Here is a 19,830-nt window from a genome sequence, read left to right as displayed (position 1 = left end):
AACTAATGAAAACTTTGATCCTAAAAGCAAGGCAAATCAGAAATACAGAATACTTTAGGGACCATGTCTTTATTTTGGTGAAGGTTTAGGGGTAGGTACATAGCCCCACGTGCAATCCAAAGAGCTTGCAAACAGAGCAGCTATAAATGATGTCTCAGGCAAGAGAAAAAAATATTCCTCGTATTACACATAGAGGCTTAAAAAAAGGTTCCTTCTATAGTAACTAACGGATATAAAAACTGCACAGGTAAACTCTACTGAACCGTTCTAATTACCATTTAATGACAACTCTTAAAATTGAATTTGTCAAAGGTAAGTAATACTGTCAGTGTGATAGCTGGAGAGAAACTTTGAGTCTGGATCAATTTCCTTTATTTGCTAGAATAAAAATACTTTCATTAACTGAGAATACATCTAAAGATTCAGTCTGAAGTACTGTCAATAATCATACTTTCCCTGGCACCTTGATTTCTTCTATACTATATAGTGTTTACTTTTATTAATTTTCCTTATCTGTGTCATTTCTTACTGATGCATTCATAGTTGTTTCTCAAATGAAATAAAAGTTGGTGTAATAAAAATAATTTCTAAGAATTTAAAAAACCTGGCTTTAGATATAGTTCGGCGGCTTAGTAGCTCTTGGATTCTGCACCTAACTTGAACTCTCTTAGCTTCACTTTCTCAGTTTACAAAATAAGAACTGTCAATCTAGCTCTCAGTATTATTGTAAGGTTATTATAAGTGTTAGGAAATTGCTTTGTTAATTATAACTTGCCACGTGATTGCAAGTAAGTAGTAATATCACGTTTAATAGTGATTCTGTCCATATGAACTTGTGCCTGGCAGCATCTCTCAGTGGTCTCCACACTGGTTGTGTTCCTCCATCCACTGGTCCCTGGAGAGTCATGACTGATACAACCTATTATTGTTGTAGGCTCTGTTTCTTCTTCCATCAGCTTTGAGACACTTGGCTCCAAATGGCAACTGCCTACTGCAATGGGCTGCCAAAAGACACAGTTTCCTAGCAGTCGATGTCTACATCTGTCTGAAATTCTTCCACAGCGAATCTTAAGAATGTTTCATCAATCTTCCCTGCCAACTGATTCTACTTTAGTCCAGCATACAGGAAGTGAATGGATATCTTGCTGGTATTGAACGTGCACACATGTCCTGCCCGGAGGATCTGTGCTACAGCCTGTGGAGTTGCAATATGGTTGAGCTGAGTTCATTCTAAGAAGCCATTCTAGCCGATCCTGCAAGTTCATAATGCCAAGCTTGGAATGTGGCATGTGCTAATTTATGAACTTCTTATGGTCTCATGATGCCTAATAAAGTGCTGATCTCACTGTGAATATTTAATTAAAAATTTGGTTTCACTGATAATTTATATAACAAAATGGTAAAATTCAGGTTACAAAAGATTTTATCTTGAACTTGGAAATCATAAAAGTAACTGTCGTTTATTGAGCACTTACTATGTCAGATATTTTAAAGCATACTGTATGTCACAACTTCTTTTTATTCCCTTAGTTTATTATTACATAGGTTTTCTGATAAGGAAACTTAGGCACATGGGGTTCAAGGAAATGTGCCCCAAATAGCCAGCAAAGAATATACCACGGATTTGAACTGAAAGGACCCATCTCTGAACCTGGGCTATTAATCATTCCATCATTATGCCTTCTAACCATTTTGGTATGCTTGTCAACGGAGAGATGTCTAAACATTGGGATGAATACTTGAGAAGTAAAATAGTCATATGAACCTCAGATAAGGGAGAATTAATGTCCCAGAGCTGTTTCTTGGACTATGAGTCTTATATTTGTGTGTAGGTATTTGGGTGTATAATTTGGGGCATTAAAATGTGTAATGCCACTCATTTCCTGAGGAAAGCTATCTTGTTTAAGGAAGGGGATTAAATGAAAGTACATAAAAATAGCATAATAATATAATCACTTTAATACAATAAAGAGTATCATTTGGGGGAGTGTGACCACATGTTTAAGTCAATTGGGAGAAGGCACTCCCTTAATTCAGTAAGAGCAGCAAGGGCAGCTATGAGATTAAACAGTTTAACATTAGCTGACCTAAGAGACTGGGTATGAGGAGTGAACGTGACCTAGGTTAGTAACAACCTGAATCTCTATATAACATCAGGAAGAATTACTGGAGTCTGGGTCGCTGGTGACCATGCGAGCCTCAGAGTAACAATAACAACAGTAATGTAGCACTTCCCAGAGGCAGAAATCATGGTGACATCAGCAGTCATGTTATAAGGTTTTCTGTGATGCAACAGAGCAGTCATCAGCACCAATAAAGAAGAAATGTAAAACTTATTTAGGATAATGTATGAACAACTTAGGACTGTATAAAAGAGGAGGACGGATAAATTGTGCTGGGTTTCTGATACCCCACAGTTGGAGTTCTGGACAGTAAAATGTATTTTCTACTTCCTTTTTCTTAATCTTATATTAACTATATACATCTATCAAAATCCTCTTCCAGGTTGAGAAACCAACTTTTATATAAATGGAAAAGGGCAAATCTACATGCTACTTTTTTGTTTTTGTATTGAACTGGATTAATTTATCTAGCACCATGAAGCTACATTATAATCACACTTAGTTGCCCTGATATTTAAGAATAATCCACTTGAAAAGACTTAAGAGTGCAATCTTTCATACAAGAAATAATTTGAGGGCAAAATTCCTGTTAAATAAATATTACTGACAACTAAACATGAGCTTTAAAATATTTCTATTTCTTAATAATCTCAAAAATAATTCAAGACAAAAAGTATTCTCTTTTGGATAGTAAACTATTGCTGATTTTGTTGAAACTTAAAATTTAAGTGTTACATTATAAATATCTTTTTTCTAGGTTGCTTGCAAGATGATAAGTTAAAATGTGGTATCCCAATTCCCCTATTTTTCTCAAATAATCACCAAAGACATAAGTAATACAAAAGACATAAGCATGTGACAGGCAACACAATTGCCTACATTATTCTTTGAAAAGGCCTATTTCTTTTTTTTTTTTTCTTCTGTAAATGTTTGTATGCTTGGTCTTTTTCAAGTAGAAGGCGCAGAGTATGATAACCTCTTTGTTCAGAGGAAAAAAATGGGTGAGGATAACAAGAATTAGTAAGTCTGTCTTGACTTCCTGAATTCATATGGTAAGTAAAAATAATTTTTCTCAATTTTACTGACTTTCAAAGTTGAGCAGGACTATGCCATTTAAATAAGAAAGGTAAAAGTTTTGGAGCTATTATCAAAACTTATAAACACTGTACTGAATCAGTTGCTGTGACTGCATAGCACTGTAGGTGGTTCAAGGAGTTTTACGTTAAACCTTGGAAACAGTATGATCAACATTAATCAGATGTACCCTTATATAAATACAAAAACTATGGGGTTTTAGAGAAAGGAAACACTAGTTTTGGATGGGTAGGATCTAAGAAGTTTATCTAGAGGAGATAACCTTTGAGCAAAAATTTGAAGGTAACTTTGGGTTTCCTTAGTAGCTATGGATTTATCCTAGCTACCATATAAAGATTAATGAAAGTCAGTCTATGAAAATATATAGAACATCTGAAGCTAGATTGGAATACAAAGGCTTTAAAAACAGAAAACTATGGTAAAACTCTTCTGTGCCATAGTTAGTTTCTCCTTCTTAAAATAGAGACAAAAATAATACCATCCTGACTTGCATTGCTGGTGCTATAGGGAGGTTACTTAGTACTATAATGTTGTTGGCAACACACAATTTGTAAGACATACAAATGATAATTTATAGATTGCCAATAAAATTAAGATTAACTTCATTTGTATAATACATTATGTTTGATACAACAAAAACAATTATGAGGCTATTAAGTAAAACAAAGCCACTAGAGTCAGAAAGATGAATATAAAATCGGGGTGCCTTTGGACTTTACGGATTATACTGTAATAGGCAGAATTATGGTTCCCCAAAACGTTTTAATCCCCAGAATCTAGGAATATGTTATTTTACATGACAATGGGGAGTTGGAGTTGCAGATGAAATTAAAGTTGCTAATCGGCTGACCTTCATGACCTTTTCCTGGATTATATGGGCATGTTCAGTGTGATCACAAGGGCCCTTAAATGCAGATGAGGGAGACAGAAGAGTCTGTGTTAGAGGGATGTGATGTGAAAGACTCAACTAGCCATTGCTGGCTTTGAAGATGGAAGAGTGGTGTGAGCCAAGAAAAGCAGGTGGCTTGAAGCTGGAAAAGAAACAAACAAAAACAAGCCAGAGTCTTGCCTAGAACATCCAGAAAGGAACATAGCCTTGCTGACTCATTGACTTCAGCCCAGTAGGACCTATTTCAGACTTCTGACATTCAGAACTGTAACATAATAAAGTTGTGTTGTTTTAAGCCACTAATTTGTGGTAAAATGTCACAGTAGACATGAAAACTAAGAGAAATACCATGTCTGCTTTTGCACCATTGCATTCCCAGCATCTAGCACACTATCAGTCCTCAACAATTATTAAATGAAAGAAGAGGTGAGTACATTTATTTGTTTAACTCTAAAAGTATAACCTTTTCTCTTTAAGACTCAGTTAACTGATTCATCTATCAAATGGAATTGACCCACATGAATTTGAAATGTCTCCCTTCAGTATAGTTTTACAATCCCTTCTATTTGATTAGATATCACATTGAGTATTAAAGACAAGAATTTGGGGAAAAAAAGAGAGAGAGAAAAAAAAAAGGTAATGTGGCCTGGTTTGGTCTTTGGAAGTCATACCACAATATTTGTTGTTATTTTGATGAATCATTATATGGGTACACTTAGGTATGCATATGCACTCAAGAATATTGCGACCTACATGAAAATATCATTTGGTTTTATTCTATAGTTCACACTGTGTGTGCCAAAGAGCTGCCCCATCACTGTCCCTCTGAAGCTCCAAAGAGATTCATAAATGATACATGGCTACCATACCATCTCTAAGACCATTTCCCACAAAATTCCACAGGTTCTAATACTGCTATTAAAGAAATTCCATCCACACTCACAGAACACACCAAGCTCTAGCAGATATGGCAGGTCCCAGCAATCTGCTTCTTATAATAACCAAGCAGCTGTCTTGATGAATCAACTTGATTCATGACCACATAATGTGCTTTGATGTTCAAGAAACTTTACTCTGGACAGTTCAGGAGTAAACTGCCCAGAGTAAAAAAAAAGTATTTTTTTTTTTTTAACACTGAAAGTATTTTTATGAGGTGTGATTTCTGCATGCCTGTCATCTGGGTTCACAGACACATGCTCACCACAAAGACACACACAGCCCTGGAATTCCCAGAAGACCAGCTGATCACAGGTCAGGGTTTATCACTTAGGGGTCCCTGGTAAGGTACTGAGGGGCAGTCACCAGGTAGAGTCTCTGGCATTGGGAGATGATGGGGAATCCTTCTGTGAAAAGCGATTACGCTTTTCCTTAACAAAGAGAAGCAAAGGTCAGACTCCTTCTGGGAAGCTGTGTAAAGGAGAAGTATTTTTGTTGCATGATGAACAAAATGGTAAAACAGTCTACAACTTATAAGCTATATGGTAGTTTTGGCCACATATGGGTCAGTTAAGATATCAGTGGGTACTGTTACTTTTCTCCAGCTATCCAGATGGATTCTTTAAGGCAAAATCCATAAATCAGCATGAGTAAAATTCCCCTTAACTGAAGCAAAAATATCTGATGGCTTTTCCCAATACCAACAATTAGCTCCAGATCTAAGGGAGATAGCTAAGAGTCTTAATCTTAATCTCTTAATTGGGTATTTTCTTTTGGGAATGATTTTACTGCATCCTTTCTTGGAACAATAACCCACTCCCTTCTTGTTTGCATGGAGCTCCTGTTTTCATTTATTACCCATTTTCATCCATACCCTTCCTCCTCTGGTGGGATTCTCTGGGTTGGCTATATTGCTTATTAATAGGGTATACAGTAACATCAGTATGGCCAGACCTTTCTGTTGACTCCATTCTAGTGAAGATCCCATGGGATTGGACAAGTACTTGCAATAAAGTTAAGCAGCCTCTATTTGTCACATGCCCACATGGGTGTCTAGAGTCCTCAACTTCTTTTATCCTACTTCCCAAGGAGGTAATCATCAATGTATTACACTAAGTTACTCTTTTTCTTTTAATTAATTAATTGTTTTGCTACATTGGGTCTTTGTTGCTGCGCGCGGGCTCTCCTCTAGTTGCAGCGAGTGGGGGCTACTCTTCATTGCGGTGCACGGGCTTCACATTGCCTCATTGCAGTGGTTTCTCTGTTGCGGAACACAGGCTCTAGGCATGCGGGCTTCAGTAGTTGTGGCATGCAGGCTCAGTAGTTGTGGCTCGCGGGCTCTAGAGCGCAGGCTCAGTAGTTGTGATGCAGGGGCTTAGTTGCTCCGCGGCATGTGGGATCTTCCAGGACCGGGGATTGAACCCGTGTCCCCTGCATTGGCAGGCAGATTCTTAACCACTGTGCCACCCGGGGAGTCCCCTGCACTAAGTTACTCTTAAAGGTTATTCAGTTGGAACCCTGCAGTACCAGATTATGATAGTATGGTGGTAAGGTCAAACATACTCATGAAAAAACCATAAATGTGTGTTGAATATTTTTCCATGAAAATGCAAATTGTGCCTTAGTGGACTATGAGATAGAAAAGAAAAAGGACACAGCTGCCAAATGTATTATAGTATACTAAACACCCTTAGTGTGTTGTAATTCTTGAAGAGTTTTACTATACAAGGTATGATGAAGCAACCAAGGGAACTACCTTATTTAATCCTTGATATCTACTGTTATGGACTGAACTGTGTTCCTTACAACTGGGAGTTGAAGCCCTAACTCCCATTATGATTATATTTGGTGGTAGGGCCTATACGGAAGTAATAAAGGTTAAGTGAGGTCAAAGCAGTGGGGCTTTAATCCAACAGGGCTGGTGTCCTTATAAGAAAAGGAAGAGACACCGTGATTCCCTCTCGTTCCATGTGCAGACAGAAGATTATGCTCTATAATGCAGGTGGGCCTCAACCAACCAGTTGAAGGACCTGATAGAACAAAGACTAAACTCCTCTGACCAAGAAGGAATTTGCCAGAATTCTGAAACTCTTCCTACTAGCAGGGTCTCTAGCCTGCTGGTCTACCCAGCAGATTTTTAAGCTTACCAAGCTTCCACAATTCCATGAACCAACTTCCTTAAAATATATCTTTTCTCTCTCTCTCTCTCTCTCTCTCTCTCGCTATAACATCCTGTTGGTTTTGTTTCTCTGCAGGACCCTGACTGCTACACTCTACACAAATACCACCCTATTTGGCAGTGTTTAAAATTAGTGCTATGCCCTTCCGATCATTTATTCTTAGACTCCATGCTAGCAAGGATTTATCAGACATCTGCTAGTTTCTCTGCAGAATGGCTCAGCTCTTTAACAGAATACACTTTGGTTTTCAGGGTCTCCTAGTCATGGTCCCAGGCACTTATATTTGGGGTGATTAAAGGTTGTAGGTAAGTTACTTTGCAAGTGATTATATTCTCTCTCCATGTAGCTACTGCATGGTCCTAGTCCCCTCCTATAGAAATCTAGTTTTCAGCATGGATACTATAAGAACCATGAAATAATAGCAGTGTTTGCTAACTTTTTTTTTTGCTTGGCATTATCTGACTATCTTCTTGGCCAATTCCTCTGTGTCTAACATCATTTACTCCTGATTCCATTGGTAAGACTTGTCCACTGTAATATTTTTGAGACTTTTACCACTTTATACCAAAGATGCATAGAGAGCCACTTATAACATCAAATCTACATCATGTTTCCAAACTCATCATTTTTCTTGTCAAGTAGTACCTTAGCCATTATAATTCATGGGCCTATAGCTACTACCAATGTTTTTTACCACAAAGGTTTAAATGTCAAATCAGATTATGGTGACAGATCTCTTCCAACTTCAAACTTTAATAATGGTTCAAAGGGTAGAGGTAAGCACCAGGCACAGATTAAACAATCCTTTCCGGGAAGAGCCCAAAACCATCAGAGGCAGTTTCCACGATTCTCTTTTCTCCTGCCTAAGACATGATTTGGTTTCAGATTAAAGGAAATTTTTGAGCAGCACATGTGAAAATACTGTTCACAAACAAAGCCATTTCTGTTTTGTAACTGCTCTATTTTATACTCCATTAATTACATAGATAGGAAAATGCTATGTGACGCCTCCCATTCTCCAGCCAGTCATGCCCCATAAATGTATACATTCCTATTTTAAAGGCGATAAGCAATCTAGAAAGACTAAGTACATCCTGCTAAAATAATATTTCAGAGTTAGGGATTCCTTGGTATCTTTCTTTTAGCAAACATCATTAACTTGTTTACAGGAAGGTCTGGTCATCAGCACCTTTACCAGGTAGTCTGCTGGAGCAATTCATTCTTCTGGGTATCTTTGTGTGGAAGAAGTAATAGCCCTGCTATTAACCTTTTCCTTCCCAACAGGGCACATTCTTATTGACCTACATAGCAGAAGAAGGAGATAGACAAGAATGTTCACCAACAAAAACAATTACCTTATTTTCTTCAAGACTCGCCCATAGTGATTTAGAAAACAGTATTATGAAGCTTCCATAAAAATAAAACAGTGTAACTTAATTTTGGAATTCAAATTTCTAGAAATAGTTCAGTTCCTCCCTACGGAGGATGTTTTAAGGAAAACTATTGATAGGTATGATTTAGAAAACTAATAGAAAGTTACATTATTTAATCAAGTTAATAACTATTCTTTTGTATATGGAAATCAGAATTATATGTGAAATTTTTTGCAAATTTGGAAAAAAATAAAAATGTAAGATGTTTAAAAATGTTTTTTAGTAATTTGGAATGTGTTAATTTGTGAAGATAGTTATTCTGAAAAATTTAAAAAGCATGTATAATGATGAAAAATTAATTTCATCATTATGAAATAATGAATTTCATTCATCACTCAATTCCTTTGCATGGTGATATAACTCCCTGAGAGCCAGATGCCACAAATTGATCTCATACTTTTTTAGAAGCGTAGGAAAACTGAGTGTGTCAAGTTAACACCTAAAAACTACATTGTTTTATGATGCTTTTAAAAATAATAAAGAACTGATGACTCAATATATTATATTCTTATATTTTCTTATTAAATAATATTTAAGATGCTTAAGAGGTATTAAAATAATTTCTCATACTAATATCCAAAATGAAATTAAGAGTTTATTTCAAATACTTTCTATTTATTTAGCCTTTTTTGCTTCTTGATAAAACTGTAGACTTTTCTTTATATGTAAATGTATAATGTTTTAACATTTTATGTGTTTTATATATGTGTATTTTCATTGTGAACAAGCCTTCTTATTTGTTTTCATTTTATTTTAAATCATGTAACTTGTATGTAGAAAATCTATTGATACTTTGAAATACTTTTTAATTTACATATCCTAAAAACACTAATAACAAAAAAGTTGAATTCTAATAAATTTCTAGTTGATTTTCTTTATTATGTGTATGTGTTTGTGAGGCAATATCTTGTGTAAAATGATTATTTTGTCTTGTTTTCTATAATGGTTTGACCGCTGCTTTACATCTTATTTCAAGGACTTGACACTTTAATATGCGATTTAAGATTTTGTAACTGGCATTTTATATCATTTAATTCTGGTTTTTATTATACTGTAAATCCTAATCTATTATTTTACCTCCCTAAAATATGTAAAAAATATTATCTTCATTTATTAGTCTTATATTTTAATTTTTAAGTAAAATAAAATACATTTAAATAAAATACATTTTATTATAAATGCTTCTTGTTTTCTTGCTTAATACTGTTTCCAAAGAATGCAAATCATTCACATATATTGAATATTTTAACATTACTTTATTCTCTTATTGTTTTGTTATTTCAGTATAATATTAAATCAAGACATATAAATATTCATAGAAATAATGGAAAGTTCCAACAAAAGTAGCAATGTTTTAATACTTTAAGTGCCTTGTTAAATAGCTGATGCCAGATCTATTGAAATTCATTTTATTTAATTCTCAAATATAGTCCTTTAATACATTCATTGCCCTAGACGACTTATTCTAGAGACTCCATTCCAACTCATAACAAACATTATAATATTTCTGTTGTAAATTTTGAAAATGTTTTTTATAATATTGTCTTTGAAATTATTTGACCATGATGATCTAATTTAATTTAACCTTATATGACTTTTCAGCTATGGGAATGCTTACAAAGGGAAAAATTTAATCCACATATTTCCTTACACATAATGAAATTTTATTGTATAAAAATCTAATGATGTTATTTGATAAGAAAATTATCACCTATCAGTTTTCATTTTGCTGTTTTCTTTAACATATAAATATATTATTAAGAAACAAGTTCTGGAGACTGAATTCAAATCCCAGGTATGTCATATCCTTGCTCTCTGACTTTGGGAAACATTACTCCAACTGTGTGTGTCTCAGTTTCCTCATTACTAAAGTAAGAATAGTAACAATGACTATATCATAGGCTTCTTATGAATATTAAGATTTATAAATTTTCTAGAACAGGCACATAAAATGTGCTTAGGCACATAAAAATATTATTTAATTATTATACTAAATATAAGTAAATAAATTTAAAACAATAATCAATTTGAGACTATCTCAACAGTTTTAAGGGGACTCTGAAAAAATCAATGCCTTGCTCACTATATCTATGATGCCTAAAATAACACACTCTTGCTATCACATACATGAGCTTTTATCATGAAGGATGTTTCATTTTCTCTTAGTACTTAAGAATCTGAACTAAAATATTTTGAAAATTAATCAGTATGTAAAGTTATTGAACTATTTTTCTATATACTGTTCTATTATAATACTGTTAATACTAATGAGTATTCTGTAGATATATTGTTTTATAATAATGCTATTAATACTAATATTAATACTATTATAATACAAATAAAATAGTTAAAAATCAAATAGTTTTTGAACCATTTTTCTGTAGATATATTGCTTTACTATAATACTATAATTTATCATAATAAATATTATAATACTATAATATTAATATAACACTATAATACTATTTTTCTGAGATATGTTATTTTATTATAATACTATTAATATAATACTAGATATATTGTTTCATTATAATAATATCACTCCTACTATATTTTCTAATAAGATATAATTGACATATATTAGTTTCAGGTACACAATGTAATAATTCAATATATGCATGTGTTGCAAAATAATCACCACAATACATCTAGTTAATATCTATCGTCACACACAGTTACAATTTTTTCTCTCCTAATGAGAACTCTTAAGATCTACCCTCTTAGCAACTTTCAAATATATAACACAGTATTATTAACTATAGCCACCATGCTGAACATTACATCCCCATGACTTATTTATATTATACTGGAAGTTTATACCATTTGACCCTCTTCACTCATTTTGCCCATTCCCCATCTCCAGCCTCTAGCAACCACCAAACTGCTGTCTGTATCTATGAGATTTTTTTTTTAAGATTCCACATATAAGTGAGATCATATGGTATTTGTCTTTCTCTCACTTATTTCATTTAGAATAATGCCCTCAAGATCCACCCATGGTGTCAAAAATGGCAGGATTTCTTTCTTTTTTATGTCTGAATAATATTCCTATGTGTGTGTGTGTGTATACCACACATCCTTATCAATTTAACCGCTGGTGGACATGTAGATGGTCTTGATGTCTTGGCTACTGTAAATAATGCTGCAATGAACATGGGAGTACAGATATCTTTTCAGGTTAGTGATTTCATTTCTTTTAGATAAATACCCAGAAAGAGAACTGATGGATCACATGATAGTTCTATTTTTAATTTTTTGAGGAACTTCTATATTGTTTTCCATAGTGGCTGTAACAATTTACATTCCCACTAATAGTGCACGAGGGTTCCCTTTCCTTCACATTCTCACTAACACTTATTATTTCATGTCTTTTGATAACAGCCATTCTAACAGGTATGAGGTGATATCTCATTGTGGTTTTGATTTACATTTCCCTGATGATTAGTAATGTTGAGCATCTTTTCATGTGCCTGTTGGTCATCCGTATGGTTTCTTTGGAAACATGTCTAGTCAGATCCTCTGCTCATTTTAAAATCAGGTTGTTTGATTTTTGATGTTGTTATTGTTGAGTTGCATGAGTTGTTTATAGATTTTGGATATTAACTACCTTATCTATGATTTGCAAATATTTTCTCCCATTCAGTAAGTTGTCTTTTCATTTTGATGATGGTGTTCTTTGCTGTGCAGAAGCTTATTAGGTTGATGTTGTCTCACTTGTTTATTTTTGCTTCTCTTGGCTTTGCTTTTGGTGTCAAATCCAAAAAATCATCACCAAGACTGATGTCAAGGAGCTTGTAAACACCTATGTTTTCTTCTAGGACTTTTGTGGTTTCAGATCTTACATTCAGTTTGATTCTTTTGCATGTAGCTCTCTAGTTTTCACAACACCATTTATTGAAGAGGCTGTCTTTCCCCATTGTATATTCTTGTCTCCATTATCATAGCATAGATTTATTGCTCATATAAATGTGGGTTTATTTCTGGGCTCTCTACTCTGTTCCATTGATCTATATGTCTGTTTTTGTGCCAGTTATGTTGCTTTGATTACTGTAGCTATGTAGTATAGTTTGAAATCAGGGAGCACAATACCTCCAGCTTTCTTCTTCTTTCTGAAGATTGTTTTGGCTGTTCAGGGTGTTTTGTGTTTCCGTAACAACTTTAGAATTATTTGTTCTATTTCTGTGAAAAATGCCATTGGTATTTTGATAAGGTTACACTGAATCTGTAGACTGCCTTTGGTAGTACGGCATTTTAACAATATTAATTCTTCCCATCCATCAGCACAGTGTATCTTTCCATTTGTTTGTTTCATCTTTACTTTCTTTCATCAATGTCTTATAGTTTTCAGAGTACAGGTCTTTCACCTTCTTGGTTAGATTTATTCCTAGATATTTTATTATTTTTGATGAACTGTAAATGTTTTTTTCCCCTTAATTCCTCTTTCTGATACTTTGTTGTTAGTGTATAGATAGGCAACAGATTTTTCTATTTTGATTTTGTATCCTGCAATTTTATTGAATTCACTTCTTAGTTCCAATAGTTTTTTTGGTGGAGCCTGCAGGTGTTCTATATACTATATCATAGCATCTGCAAATAGAGATTGTTTTACTTCTTTCCAATTTGGATGGCTTTTATTTTTTATTCTTGCCTAACTGATTTGACTAGGACTTCCAGTACTATGTTGAATAAAAGTGGTAAGATTGGGCATCCTTGTCTTGTTCTTGATCTTAGTGTAAAATCTTTCAGATTTTCACTGTTGAGTAAGATGTTAGCTGCAGACTTGTCATTTATGGCCTTTATCATGTTGAGGAATGTTTCATCTATAGCCATATTTTTGAGAGATTTTATCACAAATGGATGTTGAATTTTTTCAAAAGATTTTTCTGCATCTATTGAGATGATCATATGATTTTTATTCTTCCTTTTGTTAATGTGGAGTATCACACTGATTGATTTGCAGATTGAGTTGCAGATGTACTTTTCCTTAACCTTTGAAGTATAATTTTACTAAATTCTAGGTTGGTGGGGTTTTTTCTTTAAATAATTTAATATTTCACTCCACTCTTTTTGTTTGCATGGTTTCTGTGAGAAGTCTGCTTTGCTTTTGTTTATATCTTTGTTCCTTTGTAGGTAAGTTCTTTTTTTTCTTTTAAGAGTTTCTTTTTGTTCTAGTTTCCTGCAGTTTGAATATGATGCAGTTTTTTTGTTTTGTTTTGTTTCCTGGTATTTATACTGCTTGGTGTTCTCTAAGCCTCCTGAATCTGTGGTTTGGTGTCTATCATTAATTTCTGAAAATTCTTGGCCATTTTACTTCAAATGTTTCTTCTACTCTGTTCTCTTTATTTACCTTCTGGCAATCAAATTACACGTATGTTACAATTTTTAAAATTGCCCCGCAGTTGTTGGATTTTCTGTGTGTGCTTTATTCTTTTTCTCTTTGTATTTTAGTATTGTAGTATTGTAGTTTAGAAATTTCTATTCACCTGTCTTTAAGCCTACTGATTCTTTCCTCAGTCATTACTAGTCTGCTGATAAACTCATCAAAGCCATTTTTTATTTGTCTTACAGTGTTTCATATTTCTAGAATTTTCTTTCTTAGAGTTTCCATCACTTTTTATATTACCCTTCTGTTCTTACATGTTGCTCTCTTTTCCTTTCATCTCTTAACCTATTAATCATTATTTTAAATTCCCTCTCTAAAAATTCCAAAATGTGTTTCATATGTAAGTTTGGTTCAGATGTTTGAATTGTCCCTTCAGACTGTGTTTTTTCTTGCCTTTTAGCATGTCTTGTAGTTTTTCATTGAAAGCCAGACATGATGGGTAACTGGAACTGAATTACCTAGACATTTAGTGTGAGGTTTTATGTTACTCTGGCTAAGAGTTGGGCTGTGTTTAATGTTTGCTATAACTGTAAGTGCTAGAGGCTTCACATTTCTTTAATGTCTTTATTTTTGTCTCTCTTGTTGTTCCGAGTTCATTAACAACTGTTCCTCAGAGAGGTTGTTTTGCAGTCCTATCAGTTCTAATCCACTGGCATGATTCTGGACATGCAGGTGTCAGTGAAGAGTAGTGTTCTATAATTTTAAAATTAAATATACTTTTTAGTGGGGCTGTGTCCTTTGGCTATAACCATCACAAGGAGTTACACATCCCTGCCATGTTCTGCCTTCCCCATAACGTTCCACCCTATAATAAGACAGAAATGCTAGAGAAGAGTATTTCACAATGTTTAATTGCTCTGTCCACAGCCAGAGCCACGAGAGGATCTTTCTTGGCTCTTTACCATAAGAACTTGGTGGCATAAAACGCATGAAGGATTCAGGGGAGTGAGCAGGGGATTAATACTGTAGCACTCAGGAGTTTCCCATTCTCCACTGGTCAATACTACACTTATAACAACTGGTCGAAGCTATTATTTTAAATGTTCCCACCAGTTTATAGTTCCAGTGGCTTCTGTTCCAGATAACCAGACTCTTGGCAGTGACTCTCTGGTCTGTTTTTCCATTTTGGGAGACAGTGGTCTGTCCTATGACTTCAATTTTGTGAAAGGTTCAAGAAAAGTCATTGATATTTGGTTTGGTTTGCCTTTTCTTGTCATAAGTAAGAAATTTATGACATTCAGATTTTCTCAATACTGAAATCTTTGTATTATTTTTTGATTTTGAAGAATTTTAAACAAATATATATGCATATAACATGTAAATTTTATAGCATGAAAATAAAAGTAATGTCCTTATAGCTACTGGGAAATTTAAGAAAGATGGTGATACCAATATTGTTGAAGCTTTGGGTATGCTCCTCCATCAACTTCATATCTGCTCCCTTCAGGGGTAACCACTATCCTAAACTTGAATACTGTATCATTCCCTTGCTTGTATTTATAGTTTTACTATGTATGTATATATCCCTAGCAATATGTTATCAGTGGTACTTGTCAGGATAATATATACTTAAATCTGTAGATAAACTACTTTTCTAAAAAATTTTTATATTTTATGATCTTGAGTGCTACTATTGAACTTTTATATATAAAACCAGTGTTAAAAACACACTGTAGTGAATATGAAAGTTACATTTATTAAGCTTTGAAAATGTCAAAAATTGTGTTTAATAGGTGCTATGGGTATATTAGATTTCACAGCATGGACTGTAGAAAAACAAATTATGCTTTAGTTTAACAAAATAAAAAACTAATTGTAATGATTATTTCTGTCTTCTATTATACTATTAAATTATTCCCAACTTAATAATTATTTGTTTATATCCTGATATATTACTAATTAGAGGATTACATGTTGCTTCCTTTTCTACTAATTCATTTCATTTCATAACTAAAAGTTTTCTTTTTACTATTTTGATAGTTTTGATCTTCAATTTTGAACAAACTCCCTATGACAAGTTACTTTTATTTTACTCTCATACTCCTTCTAAACCTGTTCTAATCTTTAGTAGTATCACCAAGGCTTATTCCTTTCCATTTTACACAATTAATTGTATCTCCTCTTTTGGATCATTACATTTAATTCTCTGGCCTTCACTTATTCCACTGTCCATTTATCTTAACCACTGCATGCTTAATTCAAGCTCCCCAAATCTCTCTCCTCATTCTTTATAATAGGCTGCTATCTGGTCTCCCTGTTTACACTCTTAACCCCGAAAATCCATTGCTTCTGCAGAGCCAAAGTGATTTGTTTCAAAACAAATTTTTTAAAAAGACTCATCTATTATTTAAACTTTCTGACACTTTCCCAGCACATTTAAAACACATAACATTACATTACCCGGCTGTTACTTACTCCTCTGACTGCATCTCTTTCTGATACTCCTTTACCACTATAATCTAGTCCCATTAGCAGTACATTTCTGGTCCTTGATGAAGCCAATATAATTCGTACTTTAAAGCCTTTAACCTAGCTTCTTAATTTTCCGGGAAGAGTCTTCCTTTTAAATCTTACAATGCTAACACCCTCATGTTGTTTGATCTTACCTTAAATGCCACCTCCCGGAGAGCTCTTCTCTAACCACCCCATCTAGAAGGGCCACCTAACCATTATTTGCATTGCAATCACACTCACTTAAATTTTCTAGAAAGCACATGTGACTATTTGATTTTTTCTTGATTATTTCCTGAAGTTATATATCTGTTTATTACTTATGCCTCACTAGAGTATAAACTACAAAAATATAGGGACTTTTATATCTTGTTTGTGTTCTATCCCCAGAAGTTTTAACAGTTGCTCAATAAATATGTATTGACTCAATATTGAATGACTTAATTTTTCAGTGACATTTGTCTGGTTAGTTTCTGCAAAGCAGATGCTAAGACTAAAATTTGAGCGAAAGAGATTTTGGGGAGATGATCTCAGGCAGAACTATTAGGAAAGTAGAGAATTCAGAGAGAAAAAAGAAGTCAATTTAAAATGTGGTATTGGGCAAAATAATAGTTCCCTAAAGAGGTCTGAGTTCTAATCCCTGAATCTGTGAATACGTCAGCTCATATTCACAGGAAAAAGGAACTCTGCAGGTGTGATTAAGTTAAGGATCTTGAAATGGGAAGATTATCCTGGTTCATCTGGGTAGGTATAATATACCACAAGGTGGCAGGAGTATTAGAGTCAAAGAGATATTTGAAGATACTACTTTACTGACTTTGAAGACTGAAGAAGGAAACACCTGTCAAAGAATGCAAGTGGCCTCTAGAAGCTGGCAAAAGTGAGGAAATGGACTCTCTGCTACAGCCTCAAGAAGGAATGCAGCCCTGCTGACACCTTGAATTTAGCCCATGAGAACTACTTTGGACTTTAGACCACCAGCCTGTGCCATAATAAATCTGTGTTGTTTTAAGCCACTAAGCTTGGGAATAATTTGTTTAAGCATCAGTAAGAAACTAAAACAGGTGCATTAAAGAACGTATTACGATTATTAGCAAATGGAGCTCAATCACGCTGGGGACCGGAAATTGTGTAAAGCTTCTTCCAGAATTGCCTCACTCAAGAAGGATGGTGCACTCATTCAACAATTCTTGCTAGTCTTTGGTCGTTCTCCTGGCAATGGCTGTCTGTAGCACCATCAACCTACTCTGAACACGGAGAGAGACTGTCATACTGAGTGAAGTAAGTCAGACAGAGAAAGACAAATATCATATGATATCACTTATATGTGATCTAAAAAACTGGTACAAATGAACTTATTTACAAAACAGAAATAGAGTCACAAAACTTCTGGTTACCAAGGGGGGAGGGGTGGGGAGGGATAAATTGGGGGACTGGGATTCACATATACACATTACTATATATAAAATAGATAACTAATAAGAACGTACTACATAGCACAGGGAACTCAATTAAATACTCTCTCTAATGACCTATATGGGAAAAGAATCTAAAAAAGAGTGGATATATGTATAACTGATACATCTTGCTGTACAGCAGAGACTAACATAATACTGTAAATCAAACCAAACTCCAATAAAAATTTTTCCTTAACATCTTTATTGGAATATAGTTGCTTTACATTGTTGTGTTAGTTTCTGCTGTATAACAAAGTGAATCAGCTAAGCGTATACATATATCCCCATATCCCCTCACTCTTGCATCTCCCTCCCACCCTCCCTGTCCCACCCCTCTAGGTGGCCACAAAGCACCGAGATGATCTCCCTGTGCTAAGTGGCTGCTTCTCACTAGCTATCTATTTGACATTTGGTAGTGTATATATGTCAATACCACTCTCTCACTTCGTCCCAGCTTACCCTTCCCCCTCCCTGCGTCCTTAAGTCCATTCTCTATGTCTGGGTCTTTATTCCTGTCCTGCCCCTAGGTTCTTCGAACCATTTTTTTTTTTAGATTCCATATATATGTGTTAGCATACGGTATTTGTTTTTCTCTTTCTGACTAACTTCATTCTGTATGACAGACTCTAGTTCCATCCACCTCACTACAAATAACTCAATTTCGTTTCCTTTTATGGCTGAGTAATATTCCATTGTATATATGTGCCACATCTACTTTATCCATTCATCTGTCAATGGACACTTAGGTTGCTTCCATGTCCTGGCTATTGTAAATAGAGCTGCAATGAACATTGTGGTACATGACTCTTTTTGAATTATGGTTTTCGCAGGGTATATGCCCAGTAGTGGGATTGCTGGGTCATATGATAGTTCTACTTTTAGTTTTTTAAGGAACCTCCACACTGTTCTCCATAGTGGCTGTATCAATTTACATTCCCATCAACAGTGCAAGAGGGTTCCCTTTTCTTCACAACCTCTCCAGCATTTACTGTTTGTAGATTTTTTGATGATGGCCATTCTGACTGGTGTGAGGTGACACTGTAGCTTTGATGTGCATTTCTCTAATGACTAGAGATGTTGAACATCTTTTCATGTGTTTGTTGGCAATGTGTATAACTTCTCTGGAGAAATGTCTATTTAGGTCTTCTGCCCATTTTTGGAATGGGTTGTTTGTTTTTTTGATATTGAGCTGCATGAGCTGCTTGTATATTTTGGAGATTAATCCTTTGTCAGCTGCTTTGTTTGCAAATATTTTCTCCCATTTTGAGGGCTGTCTTTTCGTCTTGTTTATGGTTTCCTTTGTTGTGCAAAAGCATTTAAGTTTCATTAGGTTCCAACTGTTTATTTTTGTTTTTATTTCCATTTCTCTAGGAGGTGTGTCAAAAAGGATCTTGCTGTGATTTATGTCATAGAGTGTTCTGCCTATGTTTTCCTCTAAGAGTTTTACAGTGTCTGGCCTTACATTTAGGTCTTTAATCCATTTGGAGTTTATGTTTGTGTATGGTGTTAGGGAGTGTTCTAATTTCATTCTTTTACATGTAGCTGTCCAGTTTTCCCAGCACCACTTATTGTAGAGGCTGTCTTTTCTCCATTGCATATTCTCGCCTCTTTTATCAAAGGTAAGTGACCATATGTGCATGAGTTTATCTCTGGGCTTTCTATACTCTTCCATTGATCTATATTTCTGTTTTTGTACCAGTACCATACTGTCTTGATTACTGTAACTTTCTGGTATAGTCTGAAGTCAGGGAGCCTGATTCCTCCAGCTCCGTTTTTGTTTCTCAAGATTGCTTTGGCTGTTCAGGGTCTTTTGTGTTTCCATAAAAATTGTGAAATTTTTTGTTCTAGTTCTGTGAAAAATGCCAGTGGTAGTTTGATAGGGA

The 19,830-nt window shown here is 34.6% G+C and overlaps 1 protein-coding gene across 2 annotated transcripts in view; it reads left to right on the top strand.

The window, feature by feature from the left end:
• LOC309661997 (uncharacterized protein) overlaps positions 1 to 9,465 on the top strand; it is a 515,569-nt gene extending 506,104 nt beyond the window's left edge. For both annotated transcript variants that reach the window (XM_082464320.1, XM_082464319.1), the window contains exon 5: positions 935 to 9,465. In XM_082464320.1, the coding sequence (XP_082320446.1) occupies positions 935 to 1,155 (221 nt within the window). In that variant the 3' untranslated portion in view covers positions 1,156 to 9,465. The remainder of the gene's footprint in view (positions 1 to 934) is intronic.
• The last annotated feature ends 10,365 nt before the right edge of the window (positions 9,466 to 19,830 follow it).

This window comes from Balaenoptera physalus (assembly GCF_965194825.1).
Source record: "Balaenoptera physalus genome assembly, chromosome: 5".
NCBI lineage: Eukaryota > Metazoa > Chordata > Mammalia > Artiodactyla > Balaenopteridae > Balaenoptera > Balaenoptera physalus.
Note: the sequence above shows the minus strand (reverse complement) of the source record. Positions and strands in the feature narration are given on the sequence as shown.